Source organism: Doryrhamphus excisus, chromosome 6, assembly GCF_030265055.1.
Source record: "Doryrhamphus excisus isolate RoL2022-K1 chromosome 6, RoL_Dexc_1.0, whole genome shotgun sequence".
Lineage (NCBI taxonomy): Eukaryota > Metazoa > Chordata > Actinopteri > Syngnathiformes > Syngnathidae > Doryrhamphus > Doryrhamphus excisus.
This window is the reverse complement of record NC_080471.1, coordinates 6,719,378-6,739,813: the sequence shown is the minus strand read 5'-3', so window position 1 is coordinate 6,739,813 and position 20,436 is coordinate 6,719,378. Positions and strand designations below refer to the sequence as shown.

General features: G+C 39.6%; 1 protein-coding gene across 3 annotated transcripts in view; it reads left to right on the top strand.

Moving 5' to 3' along the window:
• Positions 1 to 20,436, top strand: part of plxnb2b (plexin b2b) — a 203,088-nt gene that overhangs the window by 150,799 nt on the left and 31,853 nt on the right. For all 3 annotated transcript variants that reach the window (XM_058075677.1, XM_058075678.1, XM_058075676.1), the window contains 12 exons: positions 1,125 to 1,251; positions 3,972 to 4,131; positions 4,360 to 4,471; positions 5,463 to 5,574; positions 7,506 to 7,607; positions 9,050 to 9,145; positions 9,735 to 9,822; positions 10,977 to 11,161; positions 12,005 to 12,153; positions 15,413 to 15,524; positions 17,842 to 17,978; positions 19,626 to 19,808. In XM_058075677.1, the coding sequence (XP_057931660.1) occupies positions 1,125 to 1,251; positions 3,972 to 4,131; positions 4,360 to 4,471; positions 5,463 to 5,574; positions 7,506 to 7,607; positions 9,050 to 9,145; positions 9,735 to 9,822; positions 10,977 to 11,161; positions 12,005 to 12,153; positions 15,413 to 15,524; positions 17,842 to 17,978; positions 19,626 to 19,808 (1,563 nt within the window). The remainder of the gene's footprint in view (positions 1 to 1,124; positions 1,252 to 3,971; positions 4,132 to 4,359; positions 4,472 to 5,462; positions 5,575 to 7,505; positions 7,608 to 9,049; positions 9,146 to 9,734; positions 9,823 to 10,976; positions 11,162 to 12,004; positions 12,154 to 15,412; positions 15,525 to 17,841; positions 17,979 to 19,625; positions 19,809 to 20,436) is intronic.

Below are 20,436 nucleotides of genomic sequence, written 5' to 3'. Positions count from 1 at the left end.
AAACCCGGCTCACGTTCCCTATTAGTACCTGCATTCCTATGTAAGGAGTGTTGCCTTTTTAAAGTTCGGATTGATTCACGTGTTAGTAATAACATAAAACATTTAAAAATAACAACTATAATTTGTAATATTTAAATACTTGTATTTATTTTTTATATATATTTTTTAATTCCTATAATTTCTTATATTTATATACATTATTGATATATTTTTATTGTCATTTATTTTTCATACAAATAAATGTAGGTGTATTTCATATTTTTCATTTTAAAACCAAAATTAAAAACATATCAAGAAAAGATGGCATATGACATATTTTGTACCCCATTGTTCATGTTTAACTCTTAAAACAAGAACATTAAATTTGTATTGCTAGTTATTATATATAGTATATAGAATCATGGTGTTGTTCACTTTTCATTTCTAACTAAATTGCAAACAAAACAAATAAATCTAACATTTTACAAAACTATACATAGCAATAGAATACATTTGGACTTCAGTAAAGTTATTTTAAGTAAAGCTAAAATATGCAAAATGACCTGGGGTGCCGGTTCATGTCCCAGTCCTAAAAAAAAAAAGTAAATTCTACATTTTATTGCCTTTTATAGAATATGTATAATAAATCTTGATGTAGTTGAACTTTGTGTCTAAGTCCTTAAAAAAAAAGAAAAGAAAAATCATAACTTATCTATTGCTTTTCCATACCACTCACCCAACAACTAAAGGAGGCGTTAATTGGAGTATTTTTGGTACTAATTTGATGCGTCTGGCTCCTTTAATTTTCAGTCTACAAAACAAAAGTTAGTTTTATGTATGATTAATTTTATGTTGTTTGATTCCCTTATATTAAGACATCAGTCTTGTGTGACAAAAAATATGTTTTATTTGATTTTAGAAATAAGTTTTGCCCAAATATGTTTGGGTTATACTTCAAGGTGGCTAGCACGGGCTAGCCCAGGCACTAACGTTGAACCTGCCATCACTTATTTATCACAGCACATTGTGCAAATTTGTCAGTTTTTTTTTTCGTTTTTTGATGCTTTCATAATGTGCGTGTGGGGGCCAGAGGGCTGTGGAACAGAGGCTGATGCACGCTGGAAATGTTCACGCTTCGTCTGCAGGTGCACCAGGCGGTCTGAGTGCCGTCGGGCAGAGGAGAAGAATGGCTGGCTGTGGAGCCCCAGGCAGCAATGTGTCAAGATCCTCTCTTTCTACCCTCCCAACCTCTCCTGCAAGAAGAGCCAGAAGGTACAGAGAGCTTCTCTTTCTTCTTCTTCTTCTGTGTCGCTGTGCTTCACTCCAGCAGTATTGTGAACTTTTTTCTATGGTGGATGCAAGAAAGCGAGCTTAGGTTTTCATTTGTGCTTTGTATCGATCGAGAAAACCCAAACTTATAATATGCTTAATGCTCACCCCCCCGCCCCCGGAGAGTTCTAGGGAGGCCATGTTCTAGGGAGGCCATGTTCTAGGGAGGCCATGTTCTAGGGAGGCCATGTTCTATGTCTGCATTGTCGATCGAGGCAGCTGATCGGAGCTATAACCACAACTTGATTGGCGCCTGTCATGGCGGAAGGCCAGAATCTGTTGGTGTTGAGGAATGCCGTCAAGGTGAAGGAGTTTTATCGGACCTTCTTTGCCCATGGGACTGCGACGTCAGCTGTCAAATAATGACTGGCAGTCCTTCAGGCCAACACTCGGACATGCAAGAAGTTTGGAGAAGCCATGGAGAAGGACTTCCGAACACCTTCAAAGAGATTGTGGGCCACCATGCGCCACCGGGAACCAACGGTGTGTATGGCGGGAGATGGTGTGCTGCTGACCTCGACTCAAGATGCGGATCAGTGGAATGAATACTATGAAGACCTCAATCCCACTGAGATGTCTTCTAATTAGGAAGCAGTGTCTGAGGCTGCAGAGGTGGTCAAAAAGCTCCTCTGAGGCAGGGCCCCCGGGGGGGTGGATGAGATCAACCCGGAGTTTCTTCAGGCCTTGGAGCTGAATGGAACTTTCTATTCCTTAATGGAGTCCATTTACGGACGTTGCCCAGCAATGAACCACAGCTGCCCCAAACCACATCAAACATGCTTTAAACGCCTGCCTGCTGTTTCTCGCTGTGCCTACGACCCACAATGCACCACAGCTGCATCAAACCAAGTCAACCATGCAAGGGGGGGGCGACCTCCACAAAACTCACTTTGAATGCACCTCCCATCGGCTTGCAGTTGCTAAATGTGACTTTTTATTGTTTTAAGGCTTAAGTCCGCTTAATGTTCCGCAAGTTCTCTGTTTCTCCTCCGTCTCATATGCTGCCATGTTTGTGTCCAAGAATGAGTGAATAGTGTCACTATATTGACACTTACTATGGTACCCATTATGGCATTGGATGCTCATATCACCTCCTACTTCGGTATGTGACAAAAAGTTAAAAAAAAATAAAAAGTTTAAATTTTAACTTAAATTAACTATATTAGGAAAGCAGGAAGTGAACAAATGTAACATTTACTGATTGTAAAAGTACCAGATGGAGGGGTAGGATTTAATAAGCTTTGCTTCTTCCCACTCCTTTTGGACATGTGGAACTGGGAACTGATTATGGGATGCACTCAATTGGAATCTGATGCATGTTCAAATGAAATAAAACCATTACCATTACATAATTACAAACAATATATACAATATTTCAGCAAAGAACCGTGTCAGGGACCATTTAAATACATTGTAAGGCCCCCAAAGTCACTTGAAGGCTTCACTACACATCTTAAAATGAAGCCTGCGGCTCAGCCAACTAGCCGGCAGTCAGCTACTTGTAAAAAAAACACAACCACTGTGACTGTCAAATAAATACCTGGATATCGGACAATGCAGGTGACATTTCCTAGATGCCCATTGTTCCTACATTATATTAAATACTTGGAAGGGTCTCAAAACAGGCTTTGTTCCACATTTAGAATCATTTCTGCACTCTAACATTCTATTATCCTCAAAATATCCCTGCTTCCACAGGGAAATCTCCACCTCCTAGCTTATTAACTATTAGGCTTCAGGCTTCACTACACTTACTAAATAGCTGTTGTCCTTCTCTTCTTGACCTCCAAATGAGGATCTCCATCTCTTACCTTATTAAAGAACTTCTAAAGGTCCCTCAATTGACCTAAAAAAGCGGGCTTCACTACACATCTTGAATCATGACCTAATGTTATGTTCTTCTAAAGGTCACACAATTGGCATAGTAAACAAAGAAGGCTTCACTACGCATCTTGGTACTTTGAAAGGTCACAAAATTGACTTTTTTAAAAAGCAGGCTTCGCTACACATCTTAAATCATTACCTTATGCTACGTACTTCTAAAGGTCACACAATTGGCATAGTAAACAAAGAAGGCTTCACTACACATCTTGAATCATTACCTTATGTTACGTACTTCTAAAGGTCACACAATTGGCATAGTAAACAAAGAAGGCTTCACTACACATCTTGAATCATTACCTTATGTAACGTACTTCTAAAGGTCACACAATTGGCATAGTAAACAAAGAAGGCTTCACTACGCATCTTGGTACTTCGAAAGGTCACAAAATTGACTTTTAAAAAAAAGCAGGCTTCGCTACACATCTTAAATAGTTTTAAAATAAATAAAGCTCAATTGGCTCTTCTTCAGTCAGCTAGCTACATTTAGTCGCACATTTAAAAACTCAAAAAAAATTGAAATGATTTATAATGGTATCATTTTTTCACATAAGAAAAACCTGCTATATAAATAAGTTCATTCATTAAACATCGTCATTAAAAATCTTCTTCTAATATTTTTCTAAATCATATTAATTAATTTACTCCCTTGTGACTTTCTGTATGTTCTTTCAAGCCATGAAGGAAATATGAAGGAAATTATGAATTATTCCCCCCCAGCAGGCGAGTAGGTCAGCAGCCATCATGACGCCACTGGTACATAATTTCATTCTCTCTTAAAGGTGAAGATCAATATCTCCTCCCTGCCCGCCATCGGTCCTTCGGACCGTCTGCAGTGCTCCTTCAAGACCTTCCAGAGCGAGGGCGTCATGTGGGACTCGGGCCAGGTCTCCTGTGATCTGCCCCGCCCCTCGCTGTTACCCCAAACACCCGAGGACCAAGGTAGAGTGTAGCTGAAATGTAAAAGTGTTTTAATGTACTCACCCCAGGGGGGGTTGCATGAATATATGATCTTGCCTTATAAATGAACCCATTTTTATTATATATGAAGAATATTTTTTTTTTAGTCCAAACATTTAAGTGTTCATTTCATTACATTTTGTAATGTTTGTTTTCCATCCATAAATATCCATCTATCTGATGTCCTTATTTCTTTTGCTGTGTCAGCAGATTTTGTGGCCGTGCCGGTGAGCATTTTCGTCAACAATACGGTAGAGTTGGCGACACGTGACTACCAGTTCTACAACTGCGCCGCCACTGTGAAGAAGTCTGAAAACATGCCGTGAGTGACATCAATGGCTCGCTCTGTGCGTGTGTGTTGGGTGGGTGGGGGAGTGGGGGGGTGAATAGATGAATGATTTTTGTATACATTTTTGTGTCTCCACTTTCCTTTTTTTCCCATCAGCGAGCGAAGGAAATTACCCTTTTTCTTTTTCATTAATCAAAATATGAAAGTCGATCTCACCGCATGTTGTCTTTGTTTTTTTTTTTCTTCCAATTTTTTTCTTTTCATTTATTTCATGCTGCGCCGCACGTGATGAACGAGCTTTGCTTATGTGGAGTAGCTGAAATCCATTTTGCTGTCACCGACATGGATTTTCCCTTTTGATGAGTTTGCATGTTTAACCCTCCAGGCACCTACAGGGGACTAAACGCGTTTTGATTCTCGATATATTCAGAGTAACTGTGTCAAACATGGCCAGGATTTGTCATTTGATGATTATTTTTGCAATTTAATGATCTCCTCTTTTGCGAGGATCATAGATATTTTCACAGATGTCTCCACTCTTTACCCTTGGGACCAATTTGGTCTCATTGACTCCCATTACAACTACATATGTTTTACAATGGTTCGATATTGAAAAAAATAAGACACAATATATTTGTTTTGTTTTTTTATTCGACTTTTATGACTGGAACCATTTTGGTTACATTATAAATATTTGAAAAATATTGTATAATATAGCTTTTGTGATTGTCATAGGGAACAAACGGGGGTTCTAGTGGCACTAAAAGCATGACAGAAATGATCTGTGAAGTTGTTGAGCCAATTTAATATGGTGAAAGTGGTAAAAAAAAAAAAAAGAGTTGTGCTTTACTTTTTATTAAGATTTAACAAGGTATAGTCGGATAGTTTTTCTTAGACTTTTATGACCTGGACCATTTTGGGCACGAAGGGTACAAAGTGTAACTTCATTCCAAGGAGCCCCAAGGATAAAACGATGTTGCTGTGTGCTTTCCTCATGCATATGTTTTCTCATGTTATGTTGTAGGTGCATGTCATGCGTGGCCAGTCCGTGGCGCTGCCAATGGAACACCCGCGACCACACGTGTAGTGACATGGAGGATCGCGTGCTGGGTCCTAACATCATCAAGCACCGACAGGTCGGTCACGAATCAGCAGCAGGTCAAGGTCTTTCACACCGAGCAAAAAAAAAAACAATCTCAACGGCGACAGGAATGTAATTAAAATTTGAAACTAATCCCGCTATCAGCCGCCGTCGTTTATTGGAGGCTGCTGTATCAATTTACAAGTCAGCAGATGTTTGCCAGATACGCTTATCTGTCGCCGCAGATGAGATTGTCTCGTACGCTGCGTGCTTTACATATTGACACGAGGAAATAGGATGACTCTGCCGAAAACAACCTGTCTGCCTTGCCGGAATTTTCTCATGAAACGCCGTCCTCACACTCTCTGCAGTGTTGGTGCGTTGGCCTGTTCACTTATGATAGGCATGTTTTTAAAACATAAAACATGGATTTATTTCTAATTCTTATAGTCTTTTCTTAAAGGGGACCTAATATTCTCATTTCCAGCCTTTTGTATTGAGTTGTGGACTATAGAGCAGCTAGCTACACGTCAGCTCGCCTCCAGTCACGCCAACTCCGCTGGAGCGCTCCCGAGGACTACTGCTACTACTGCCGAACCCCTCTTTCAAATTTTGTGGGTATAGGAGTTGATAGTAAATGAATAAAGCCTTTGGAGAGGTAATTGAAAATTGTTCATGGTCTACTGGCTGGAGACGCCTGACTTACCGTGTATGAACTCAGAGTGGTAACATACTGTAGGTCCGCGTTTGCTGCGTGCAGACAATCTTAACACAACATCAGGAGTAGAAATATGGTCATTACGTGTTTTTTGCGTGACTACCCGTGTGGCGGGAAAAAATTATGATTATGGTGGAAAAGGCTATTAGCAACTCCAGACATGGGTGAGATTGTAATTTGCATACAAATTACAAGACATGCATAAGACATGCAGTATGTATGCACACTCTATAATCCTTCTTACTCAAAACTTTGGGACGCTGATAAATTAAATAGTTACCTGTTACAGCTTGCGCTTTTATTCAACATGGCCAATTAACGTTGGAAAGTAATCGGGCTCCAGTCACAGTTTGGTGCATAGCCCAGTTTCGCCCATGCTAACAAAACAGTCCCATATTTTTCTCTTCACTTGGAATCCGAAACTCCAACAACTTTTGTCTGATGCTTGCCTCTTCAAGCAAGTTAGCTTTCCCGTACACATGAACAATCCTGGAAGCTATTGTCCCGTGCTAACGCCGTGAAGTCTTCAACAAGACGTGAGTGCAGCTCACTGTGATGTCACAGTGAGTCTTTGTAATAAAAAACTTGCTGAAACCGAGTGTTCAGAGCCATCCCAAACTAATCTCCAAATGCGCAAACCTCATTATCTGAAACTTTGCCAATCACAGTGTCGATGTTAAAGCAAGGGGGGACCAAAGGCACTATTTTCCCATATAAAATCTGCTTTAAAATTTGTGGAAGAAAAGTGAAGGTCATGCTTTATCAGGTACTTTACAAATTTCAAAATATTTGTACTAATAAAAACTGGTTATGTAATGCAGTGACGCGAATATAAGACACCATCAGAGCTTTTCTTCCTATCACTCACACACACCAGTGACCAAGACAAATGCAGCTGCTGCCAAACAGACTATTCAACACATTTCCCAAAATAACACTGTTTTGATGTGTTTTTGAATTTATAAAAGGTAAAGCATGGAAAAGTTTTTTGCTTTTAAAAGCGCTGTTATCATGCAAACCAACTAGAAACTAAAACACAGCTTTTATCCAGTCTTATTCAACCAGCTGCTGTGACTCATGCGTTGCTCACACAGAAATGAAAGCAAGTGTAAAAAAAATGTCAACAAAGTGGAAGATAAAGTCTTTGTGTTTAGACTCCCACCAAGTTTTTCTTTTGGGCAACGCAGCAAACCCACAAACAACAACATGCCTTATTTGGCATTGTGTACCGGCTTGTTCATGCGTGTTTTTATGTGTTCTTCTCTCAGGGTGCCAAGTGTCCTCAGTTTGAGAATCCTGACCCAATGCTGATCCCCGTGGGTTTCAAGCAGCCAATCAGCTTCGAGGGCATCAATCTGGACCTTTACCAGGTAGTGATGTGGAGTCGTTTATTCAGCAGCAGTTAAACAAATGACCTGCATTACCAGAAGTACTTCTTACCTGGACATCCTTCCGTCTACAGGCATGTAGTTGGAGTCCACAGAATGAGTTGTTCTACAATATGTGCATGGGGGTCCCAAAACCTCCAAAACAAACAAAAAATGTCAATTTTTTTTAACCTCCGTGCTGTGTCCCCATAGTGAAGGACTGTAAGTTAAACACACGATTGATGACATTTCTACAGTTGAACTTGGTCGTGCCTTGAATGGAGTGAATTGGGATCACGATGCATGTGTGAACTGGCCTTGAGGAAGGAAGTGTGTTGCAATGTTTAATTTCGCATTATCACCACCCAAAAGGATTATTGTGCCTCAACAACTCATTAGACAGGCTTATGACTAAATATTGTGTTCTATTGCTACGTAACCATAGAACCTACAAGAAGGAATAGACTCATCTTTCATAGCTTTTTCAGTTTTCTAGTAAGAAGCAGTAGAACATAGGTACGTTTCAGGAACATATGGTTTCCCAACAAGAAAAGGGAGAGCAAAAAGATACATTTCAAGCATAACTTTTTTTGCTTTTGTGACATATCTAAACAACCGTACCACAACATACACACCACAAAACAGGTTTACATTAATATAACAACGCATTGACAAAGATGGTACTATGGTACCCATTATGTCATTGGATGCTCATATCACCTTCGGTATGTGACAAAAAGTAAAAAAAAAATTAAAATGTAAAAATTTAAAATTTAAAAATTTAAACTTAAATTAAGTATATTAGATGGTCATATCACCTTGTACTTCGGTACGTGACAAAATATTAAAAAATTAAAAAATTAAAAAGTTGAAAACTTAAAAGCTTGAAAACTTAAAAAATTAAACTTAAATTAACTATATTAGGAATGCAGGAAGTGAACAAATGTAACAGTTACTGATTGTAAACGTACCAGATGGAGGGGTAGGATTTAATAAGCTTTGCTTCTTCCTACTCCTTTTGGACATGTGGAACTGGGAACTGATTATGGGATGCACTCAATTGGAATCTGATGCATGTTCAAATGAAATAAAGCCATTACCATTACCAATTGGAACTAAACTGTGTGTGTGCATGCATGTGTGTATGCTTTCAAACTTTCCTTGCGTAACGTTGTGCACACTTCATCCTTGCAGTCAAGCGTGTTTTTACATGCAAAATATTCACGCCAAGCTCTTACCAACAGCAGTTGTACCACCCTGTGTCCATTTTCATTTTTATAGCTACACAACTAGACAACTGATCTGATGATGACGTCTTTCCAGTTGCGTCATCTCACCTTTTAGCCTGTAGTGCCACAAATGTCCAGTATAGTAAATACGTGTTTGCTATTGAATGAGTTAAAAGCTACTATACCAGTCACCTTGTCCTTCTCCGTGTCTCTCAGGGCCATGTTTTCACCATCGGCACCGAGCTCATGAGAAACGTGGAGAAGGAGGTCAACTTTGAGGATAGCCCTTTCTACACCTTCAGCGGATTCAATGTCAGTTGTGGTCATTTGGATGTGTGACTGATGCTCATGTTTGCCTGTCATGTTTCATCTTTGTTGTTCAGCCGCTTCTGAAAATTCCATTCCAGAAGATTTGGCCTATTTATTGAAATATTTGCCCGTTCAAATGGAATGCTGAAATGTCTTTGGGCTGCCACCAGCGTTTTTCTGCTCACCAAAATTGATCTTTAGAGGAATCCAGTGGCCAATACGCCCACAAGGAGGCAAGGAGACCAAACCAGAACAGCTGTGACACATTACGCAATGTTATTATGAAGTTGTTTTTACATATTGCATATTTACACAGCTCATTTTACACATGCCGTCTACCCTGAGGCTGAGTGGCTCCCTCTAATGGACGCATCCTTTAAGCCACCGCGCGCTTATTTTCATGGCGTCTGCACAATGTGAGCTCAAGCAGCGCTTTGCCCGCAGCTGTGTTTCTTTCTGACAGAAAATCTATCAGATGTGGAAGGTTTTTTTTTCTTTTTGGAGCAAGCAGCCCACCATGTTGGAGGGCTTAAGTGGCGTAAATCACTCCTTTCGATATTAATAATTCATTTTCCCCCAATCTTTCTTGCAGTTTTCCTACGATAAGTCACCGGAGACCAACGTACTTCTTTACGTCAAGGACAAAGAGTTAGGAAAGAAGATGGATAGCACGCTAAATGGTACGTTTCCATAATAAGATACAACATAAGAATCCAAACATGTTCAAGGAAATGTTCAAAATTATAATAATAATTTTATAATTAATAATTAATTATTATGTTTGTTACCTTCAGTAGATATATTTTTTATATATTATAATATTATTATTATTAAATAATTGTTATTAGTAGTGGTAGTAGTATTAGCATTAGTTGGTCAGCATTTTTTTTCCCATTCATTTATTATTCAAATTTAACTGTTATTAAATGATTGTAATTGTTTTTATTGTTGTAATTCTTCTAAAACTGTATTCTTCTGTTGTTGTTGGCGTTATTAGTATTAATATTTTTATGATTATTGTTAGTTTCTAAGAATTACTTGATGTACTTATTATTTTTGCTATTGTTGTTGATACAGAATTATTCCTATTACATTATTGATTTAATTGTTAGGATTTGTAATATTATTATTATACTACTATAAAATTATTATTATTGTTATTAATATTGAATTCCTATTATTATAATACATTGTATTATTTTACTGTTATTGTCATTAATATTTTAGTATTTGTATAGTATTTTCTTAGCTTCTTCATTTGTTATGATGATTGATCATGATGGTGATGGATATTATAATATTATTAAAATATTATTAAATATTTATTAAATATTATTATTATATTATTAAAATACAATAATAAAAGTAATAGTAATAATAATAATAAAAGTAATAATACTATAAAAGCAATAATTATAATAATAATATTATTATACAATACAATAATATTATTATACAATAATATTAGCATTACTATATTATTATGATTATGATGATGATGATGATGATAATTATTATTATGATTATTATTATTTGAAGAATCACCAGCCACCAGAAGCTTTATTGCCATCTACATGCTGTTCTTCTTATATTGGAGACAGCTCTGTCTTAACCTTAATGAAAAAAGCCAAATAAAAAGCAGCACAGGACAAGAGTTAACCTCACAATGTTTGCTGATGTCGCTCATTTGTGCAACATAGTTTGAAATTGAAATACTGAAATTTAGTGTGCAATTCCGAATTGTACCATGTCAGGTTCCGTTGCTGCGTAAACGGGAAGTGTGCACGTCCTCTGTGTAACATACGAGTCGTTATTGTGGTTATTTTTCGTGCAGTCACCCTGTACAACTGCTCAGTGGGCCGAGAGGACTGCAGTTTGTGCAAGAACGCCGACCCAAAGTACAGATGCGTGTGGTGCTCCAAACACAAGGCCTGCATCTACGAACAGCTGTGCGCCCCCGACCAACAAGGCTCCGAGGACCCCCACCACGCCGAGTGCCCCGCCCCTGAAATCACTGATGTGAGTCACTTTATTTACAAATGAACGTGTGATTAGTAGTAAGAAGGAGCGGCTATTGAACCGTATGCGTCCTTCACTGAAGCAGGAGAACTTCCTGGCTTTGTTGTCATTTAGAAGCCAAAAAAAAGGTCCATCATTGATTGTGTGAAGCTTCATTCATTAGTTAAAACCTTTCAAAGTCTCCAAGGATCAATTTTTCATCTGGTTTGGTGAAGGCCAAACACAATGACAGGCTTGTTTATTAATGCCAGAGCTTTTTTTTTTTTACTACTGTTTGCTTTTTCATTCATTTTTAATACATGGAGAAAAAGTGACTTTTTAATGGGAGTTTTTCCCTTCCAGTTTAATGTTCAACTGTAAAATATTTTTATTGCTCACTTTAATGAGAGCCAAAACAAGAGCTGCCTGAAATCTAATAAAAATATATATGTATGTGTATATGTAAATAAAACATAAAATAAAAATTATATATATTTGTATTCATGTCTATGTGTTATATATATTTAACTTATTTTTATTAGTAATATTTTATCATTGTTGTTATTTCTGTTATTACCACTAGTGTTATTAAGTCCTGCGTGCATTTTTTAGTTTAAATAAATGATGTGAGGTTTGTTGTGGTAGCTTCATTAGCCGTTCATGGCTGTCTTTGAAACTGTCAGTTAGCATTATTTTCTTTGTAGAAGCAGAATTTCTAATAAGTCTTGTATGAGATTGTGCGGGCGAAGCTGATGCCGTGACCGTTCCGGCATCAGACATAACCAAATGAGACACTTTGATATGTTCTTGTAAATATCCAATCCAATCCTTCTTTTGCTCTACCAAAACCCGTCCCTCACTCAGATCATCCCTCGCTACGGCCCCCTGGAGGGCGGCATCGCCGTCACCATCCGGGGCTCCAATCTGGGAATCCGCAAGGAAGACATTAAACGCATCACCGTGGCCGGGGAGCCCTGTGTTCATCAGCAGGAGAAGTACTCAGTCTCCACCAGGTGGGCGAAACCACGACGGACGCAATGCAGCATGGTCGGTCTCACGGCTATGCAGCAAGCCCAAAATGTCAGTTAGCGTAGCTTTAGCCAAATCGAAAACATATCTGCAACCAATGATGAGGTCCTTGAAATTCACTCACACATTTCATTTTCAAATGACCAGCGGAAGACACTGAATGCACCAAGTGAAAAACGTACAGTTGATGGGTGTAGCTAGGCGCCGATTTCACTCGTGGATGGTCGGTATTGGAATCGGCAGCACAAACCCTTGATTGGCGCATCCCTACTCTTTTCAGCTCAAGATTAAATTTTGTGAAAACGATGATATAAGGAAGGATTATAGACAATATAGGTGACCTTTCAAGAAACAAATGAGGCTATCAATATTTTTTTATACAGTAAACCTCGGATATATCGGATTCAATTGTTCCCACTGGTTTTGTCCGATATAAGCGAAATCCGTTATATGCGTATACGGGAAAATGTCTGTTTACGCATATATCGGATTTATATCCGGTATATGCGTAAATCGGATTTTATCCGTTATAAAAAGGCACTTCCTTGACTATGTTTCCAATGTACCTGGATGCGCAGGCAACGCTGCAAACGTTGCAAATGACGTCGTATAGCGGCCTGTCACGATTCGGCGAATCGGAGTGCCACGATGCGGCCATCCGATATATGCGAGGGAAATTTAATGGAAATGCATTGGAACGGGACTGGAGATTTTGTCCGAAATAGGCGAAATCCGTTATAAAAAATCCGATATATGCAATGAATTTTTATTGGAAATGCATTACAGAAAAATTGCTTCTTTTTTATCTGTTCGTTGTGAGCGAATTTACGATATATCCGAGTCCGATATATCCGAGGTTTACTGTATTAGTTTTCCATAGCATGTTCTTGAGATTTCTTCAGCCCGCCCCGCCCCACCCCGTTAGCCGAGGAGTCCGGCCAGCCGTGGGGCCAGCCGCTCCGTGTAGACCTCTAATCCCTACCACATTCACAAGTTGTGGTCTTAATGGCATGAATGTGAGTGTGAATGGTTGTTTGTCTATATGTGCCCTGTGATTGGCTGGCGACCAGTCCAGGGTGTACCCCGCCTCTCGCTTGAAGACAGCTGGGATAGGCTCCAGCACCCCCGCGACCCTCGTGAGGAAAAGCGGTAGAAAATGAATGAATGTTCTTAATGGCTTGAATTGTATTTGAAAAGTCATTCCAATGGTTTTAAATGTGTCCCCTTTTCTGCCATATTAGCTGTTTTACTTCAAAAATGAAGCTTTCCTCAGAGATTTCATCTATATTCCTTCAACACAGCCCAAATAGACTGAGAATACCAAAGAGAACGGCACCAGAATGTAGCCAGCATCTGTTAAAGGTTAGAAATGAAAGTGTGTCGAGGGTTGGTTTCTGTGAAGCCATGAAGGGTTGAGGTCATTTCGGTCGACTGTCACCTCTGACACCGGCTGGTAATTACAGCCGCCTGTGAAATGTAGCGAAATAAAAGTACGAGGCGGTGGAAATGCTAATAAACCGCATCCAGTGACCCCACATGGCTAACATGCTAGCACACGGAGAGAGAATGACACTGTAAATATACGCGGTCTATCAATCATTTCTGTTTGATTGCTGATGAATCACAGCCTTTTTTGCCTTCCGAGCAGCTGCAGGCTCACAGATATGCATGCGTTTGGCGTGCTAGCGGAGGATGATGGATGGCCTCGCGCTTGAGCCACGCGTTGTTTTACCGCTGCAGATCACGTCCCAGAGGTGCTTTAATTGGCTGCAAAGAAACAGTGAATGCATCGCAGGTGCCGGAGCGTTCAAGCAGGCGTCCGTTTCGTACAAATGGGCCGTGAAAACGTAAACAGTGGCGTTATTGCCCTGCAGATACTCGCCAGAATCTGTTGACATCTGCTGAGATGGAGACGCCTTTATAGCCAACGCTTACCCCCGCCATCTGCATGCTGAGACACGGGTCTGGATTTACGGGAGTGCAGGGAATGTTTCCACTCTTAAATCACCAGCTTTTTGAGGCGTTCACCCTACTGAACCCGACTCTTGTTTCTACATGGGCGCTAACGGTTTATTTTACTAATATCTTTCACTTTAAAGTCTTTAATGTGTCCATTTTGGTCAGGGTGTTGGTTGTTTCTACGTCCATGGCTGGTTCTTTTATGATGTTTGTTGCATTGGATCATTTTTGTGTTGGAGCTTTTGGACCATGCTTGTCCCTTGCCGCCGTAAGAGAATGTTGTTTTTAGTACACAACAAATCATTCATTATATACATACAGTGGTGTGAAAAAGTGTTCCTGCTTCCTTTTTTTTGCACGTTTGTCACACTTAAATGTTTCAGATCATCAAACAAATTTGAATATTAGTCAATGACAACACAACTGTTTTTAATGAAACTTTTTATTAGTAAGGGTGAAAAAAAACAAACCTGCATAGCCCTGTGTGAAAAAGAGATTTAAACATAACTGAGATTAATTTAGGTCTATCAGTCTAAAAAAAAAAGGCTATAAAGACATTGCTAAAGGTTTGGTACTCCCAGCGAACCACAGTGAGTCAGTATGAAAACATGACCGGCCAACCAAAATGACTTCAAGAACGCAGAGAGGACTCATCCAAAAGGTCACAAAAGACCCCACAACATCATCCAAAGAACTGAAGGCCTCACTTTGCCTCAGGGTTCATGATTCCACCATAAGAAAGCCATTGGGCAAAAATGGCCTGCATGGCAGAGTTCCAAGACCAAAACCACTGCTGAGCAAACTTTGCCACAAAACATCTGGATGATCCCCAAGCTCTTTGGGGAAATACTCTGTGGTGCGAAGACACAAAAGTTGTAAAGTAAAAATGCCATTTATAAATAGAACATCATACCAAGAGTAAAATATGGTGGTGGTAGTGTGATGGTCTGGGGCTGTTTTGCTGCTTCAGCACCTGGAAGACTTGCTGTGATACATGGAACCATGAATTCTGATGTCTAACAAAACATCCTGAAGGAGAATGTCCGGCCATTTGTTGGTGACCTCAAGCTGAAGCCAACTTGGGTTCTTCAGCAGGACAATGATCCAAAACACACCAGCAAGTCCACCTCTGAATGGCTGAAGAAAAACCAACATGTGTTGTCATCGACTAAAAAACTGACACATTTGGAATTGCACTCATGATATTTCTTTGCAAAGCCACACCCTTTCACTCTCAGGTGTTGATCAGTGTTTTTTGTCCACTTTCTTTCCCACCTCTTTCAGTGTGGTATGTGTGATCGGCCGCATGACCCCTGGGAATCCCTTATGGGGCCAAGTGGATGTGGAGGTCAAAGGGGGAAAGACAGGAACATCGTCCATATTCTTCACCTACAGGGTAAATACTCGCTGTCTCCTCGACTTGAACGCCTCCATTCCCTTTCCAGATGCATGGAAGGATTTAACACAGGCCTTCCGGCCGTGTCCATAAATACACGTGAATTTTATGTGAACGTAAGAAATCTCTCCACGTGGAAAGTCTTGTACTGGCTGTCAAGCGAATGGCACAACAGCAGGGGGCAACGTCACCACAAGCTCTTTCTAGTGCCCACACAGAAAACAATCTTATGTAGTTCCAAAAATAGGTCAAAATACAGTATTAGGGGAAAATAGTCGTAATTGTGCAGGAGAAAAGTATACATACAGTATTGGGCGGCACGGCGGTCGAGTGGTTAGCATGTAGACCTCACAGCGAGGAGACCAGGGTTCAATTCCACCCTCGGCCATCTCTGTGTGGAGTTTGCATGTTCTTACATTACTGTGACATTACTGACATTAGTTCTTATATTTACAAATTAGCAGTATTTTTACAAAAAAATGTTGGACCAATAACTCATAAGAGTTTATTAATTTATATTCATATTTCATAAAACGTTCAAATTTAACAGGGTAAAATACTTTTTTTAAGATGTAATATTAGAAAAAACAAACAAAATATACAGTGTCAGTTTTGGAAAAATTAGGTTGGGTAAAATTGTAACATGATAATAAAGTCAAAATATTATGACAATAATGACAATAGAGAAAAAGTTGATAATAATAATAATATGCTTTGTCACCAGTAACACAAAAATGAGATGTAAACTGTTTTTTTTTTCTTCAAATATACAAAAAAGGGCGGCACGGTGGTCTAGTGGTTAGCACGCAGACCTCACAGCTAGGAGACCAGGGTTCAATTCCACCCTCAGCCATCTCTGTGTGGAGTTTGCATGTTCTCCCCGTGCATGCGTGGGTTTTCTCCGGGTACTCCGGTTTCCTCCCACATTCCAAAAACATGCTAGGTTAATTGGCCACTCCAAATTGTCCATAGGTATGAATGTGAGTGTGAATGGTTGTTTGTCTATATGTGCCCTGTGATTGGCTGGCCACCGGTCCAGGGTGTACCCCGCCTCTCGCCCCAAGACAGCTGGGATAGGCTCCAGCAACCCCGCGACCCTTGTGAGGAAAAGCGGTAGAAAATGAATGAATGAATGAACATACAGTATTTGTATGTACTATACATCCATCCTTTTTCCTTCGCTTATCCGGGTCCGGGTTGCAGGGGCAGCAGTCTCAGTAGGGAAGCCCAGACTTCCCGGTACCTGGCGACCTTCTCCAGCTCCACCGGGAGGACACCAAGGCATTCCCAGGCCAGCTGTGAGACATAGTCCCTCCAGCGTGTCCTAGATCTGCCCCGGTGCCTTTTCCCGGCTGGGCATGCCCGGAACACCTCACCAGGGAGGCGTCCGGGAGGCATCCGGACTAGATGCCCGAGCCACCTCAACTGACTCCTCTCGATGTGAAGGAGAAGCGGCTCTGCTCTGAGCCCCTCCCGGATGACTGAGCTCCTCACCACCTTTGTGTGTACTAAAGGGGACTTATTATATTTTTCAACCCTTTGTTTTGAGTTGCGGACTCCTATAGAGCAGCCACACACAATAACCCGCACAGAAAACTTTCTAGATCTTCAGCTGTATTAGAAGCCGGGTGTATGGCAACCTCGGCTGCCGGAGGAAGAGCGCTCATTGTCGGACACGAAGGCGCCGATAAACCTTACATGTCCATGTTTTAGTGGATTTGGGGTCCATCCAACGTATGTTCACAGTTTTATTTGGACTAAGTTCATATTTGGTCAGTTTGTATTAGTAGTTGATATCGCAACATGGGGGCTAAAATAGGTATTGGTTTCTTTCATTTTGGTGATGTTCTTCTCGTGGCCTACAGAAGCCCTACTGGTGGCAAACAACGTGATTGCATAAGATTCTGTAGATGTTGTGGCATTCCAGTACAATGCTCGCTGCACATGTCGGATAAGCCGCATTCCCGCATTTAGCGCGCTCGACCTCCTTTCTGTGTAATACTCTAAGAGGAAGCCGTGCTTTTTAACTCGCCTTTCATATCTCTAAAGCTTCCCCACAGGGGAGCGCTCCGCCTTAAGTGTTTGCTCAGCAAATTGAGGCAGATGTGCTTCTTGTTGGAGTCTGTGTGGGAACGCTGGTGAATGAAGGGGAAGATCAAGGAGACAAGATGGGAATGTGGATCTTGTTCGCATGTGTACCTACAAGTGTTTGCCTTTGGGCTACCGCTGGTGTGTGATTGGCTGGGGGTGGTTGAGCATGATTCATATATAAATACCTAACATCTCCTTTCCGTCACGTCCCCTCTAATGTCGCCAGCACCCGATTCCTCAAGCGGTTACGCCGAGTCGAGGTCCCAAAGCTGGGGGCACCCTCATTACCATCACTGGAAGCTTTTTGGACACGGGTAGTAAGGAGGACATCCAGGTCACCGTTGGAGGAGTGGACTGCAGTGTGTAAGGAGACCCAAATCATTGTCTTCCAAGATGATTCATTATTGTCCTGCCAACTTTACGTCTGTCTGTTAATATTTTATTTGTTGATCTATTTATTGTATGCCAAGGTCATAGAGTCACTGGAAACTGGACTGTTTAGGTTGTCTTGGAACTTTAAGACTTGAAGACAAAGACTAGAAAGGACAGAACGAGACATGTCCTATCTAGCATGAACTAGAGAGTTCATACTGAAAGACTAGATAGGACTGGACTAGCTGCTCTTAGCAGGATTCATCAGAGAAGATTCATGTTGAAAGGCTAGCTCGGACATCAGCCTCGCTGTCCTACCTAGTCATTAAGCATGAACTGTTGAATTGGAGTTCATGCTGTAAGACTAGCCAGGACAGGATGCTAGCTGGTCTCTAGCTCTACACTGAAAAAAATGATACTTTGGATCAACTTAAAATTACGGTAATTTGTTACACCTAAATGTGTTAGTTTTTTCTCAAATTAAATTTATGATGTGGCGAAAAGCACACATTTTGATTTACTGGAAATACATTTTTGACCTCAAGACAAAGAAAGAAACTGCATTCATACAAAGTAAAAATATAATTCATAACAAAGACTGTAACCAAATTGTATCCTTTGTTACAACTTAGTTTTCTCAAATTAAATTTCTGATTCAGTACAAAGTATAATTTTAATTATACCTTCATCAGTCATACAGAATACTTTATTAAACCCTTTGGGATTCCCTCAGGGAAATTGGCATCTCCACTGCTCCATGTATAGCAGTTTAACGTCAATAAATAATAATTATACCAATAAAGTAGATAAAGTGTACAAGAATATAAGATATAAAAACTCAAAAAGATAGACATCATAGACGCAATACATACTATTATATATATATGTGTGTGTGTGTGTGTGTGTGTGTGTGTGTGTATGTGTATGCATGTGTATGCATGTGTATATGTGTTTATATATATATATATATATATATGTGTGTGTATATGTATGTATATATATGTATGTATATGTGTGTGTGTATGTATGTGTGTGTGTGTATATATGTGTGTGTATATATATATATATATATATATATATATATATATATATATATATGTATATATGTGTATATATATATGTATATATATATATATATATGTATATATATATATATATATATATATATATATATATATATATATATATATATATATATATATATATATATATGTATGCATGTATATATATGTATGCATGTATATGTATATATATGTATATGAAGTGATGGAAGGAGTTCATGAACTGATGAAACCTGATGGGAGTTTAGACACGATAGAGTGGAAAAGACAAAGACTAGGTAGGACAGGGCAGCTCTAGTCCTGTCCTATCTAGTATTTGAGCATGAATTGATGAGGCCTATAGAACAGGACCAGTGCTGGCGTCTCTCATCATTCATACGTACCTATACGTACCTATACGACTATGTTTATCCCCCAACAAATCCAATTGTCTGTGACATGCAGTGACAGGCTAAGGTAGCAGACTAAAAATAAATAAATAAAATAACAAGCTCAAGGGATGGCGACGCCCGTATTAACAAGCTGCCATGTGGTCACCGCATGTGGTCACCGAGTGTTTTTGTCCCGGTGTTGGCAGGGAGCACTTTGGAGCAGAAATCACTTGCAGGACAGGAGAGTACCGGGCTGATAAGGTGCCCTCTGACCCCCTGTCCGTGATGGTGAAGTATGGGACGAGCACCCTGACCTACGTCAACAGTGCCTTCCAGTTCTTGGAGAACCCCACTGTGCTGGACCATCAGCCCAAAGCAAGCTTTGTCTGGTCAGTGCAACACAAGCATCAAGTGTACTAGTACTAGGGATGTCATCAAGGTACTTCATTACGAGGAATGTGCAGGATGTAGCGACGCTAGTTGACTTCCGAGTTCTGATTTCATGTAACGAATACTCAAAATAATTTCTCCAATAAGAAGCAATGTAAAATGAATTTGTCTGTTCCAAGGTCAAAGTATAGTATAGCCATGACAACTTAATCATACAAATGTAAAAAGGCTAGTTAGCCACTGTATAATAAAACTAAAATAAAGTAAAGCCACTAGGGGGAAATTTAGCAATACAAATAATGTCAAATTAATAAAATTAAAATGTTTTTTAAAAATCATTTAAAATAGAATTAATAAAAATACATTTTAAATAATTTTATAGAATTAAAATTAATAACATACATTTTCATTTAGTAAAAATGTAATTTTAAATGAATAAACAGTGGGTGGAACATGAACGTGTTTGCAATGAAATTAATGAAAAACAATTAAATTAATTTATTTCATTAAAATAAAAAAATTGTAATGATATAAAAATCATCTTAATTCCAATTAATTAAACATTAGTGGGGGCACTTGAAAGCATCGCCATTTTTTATTTAAATACATTTCTAATAAATTAAATTA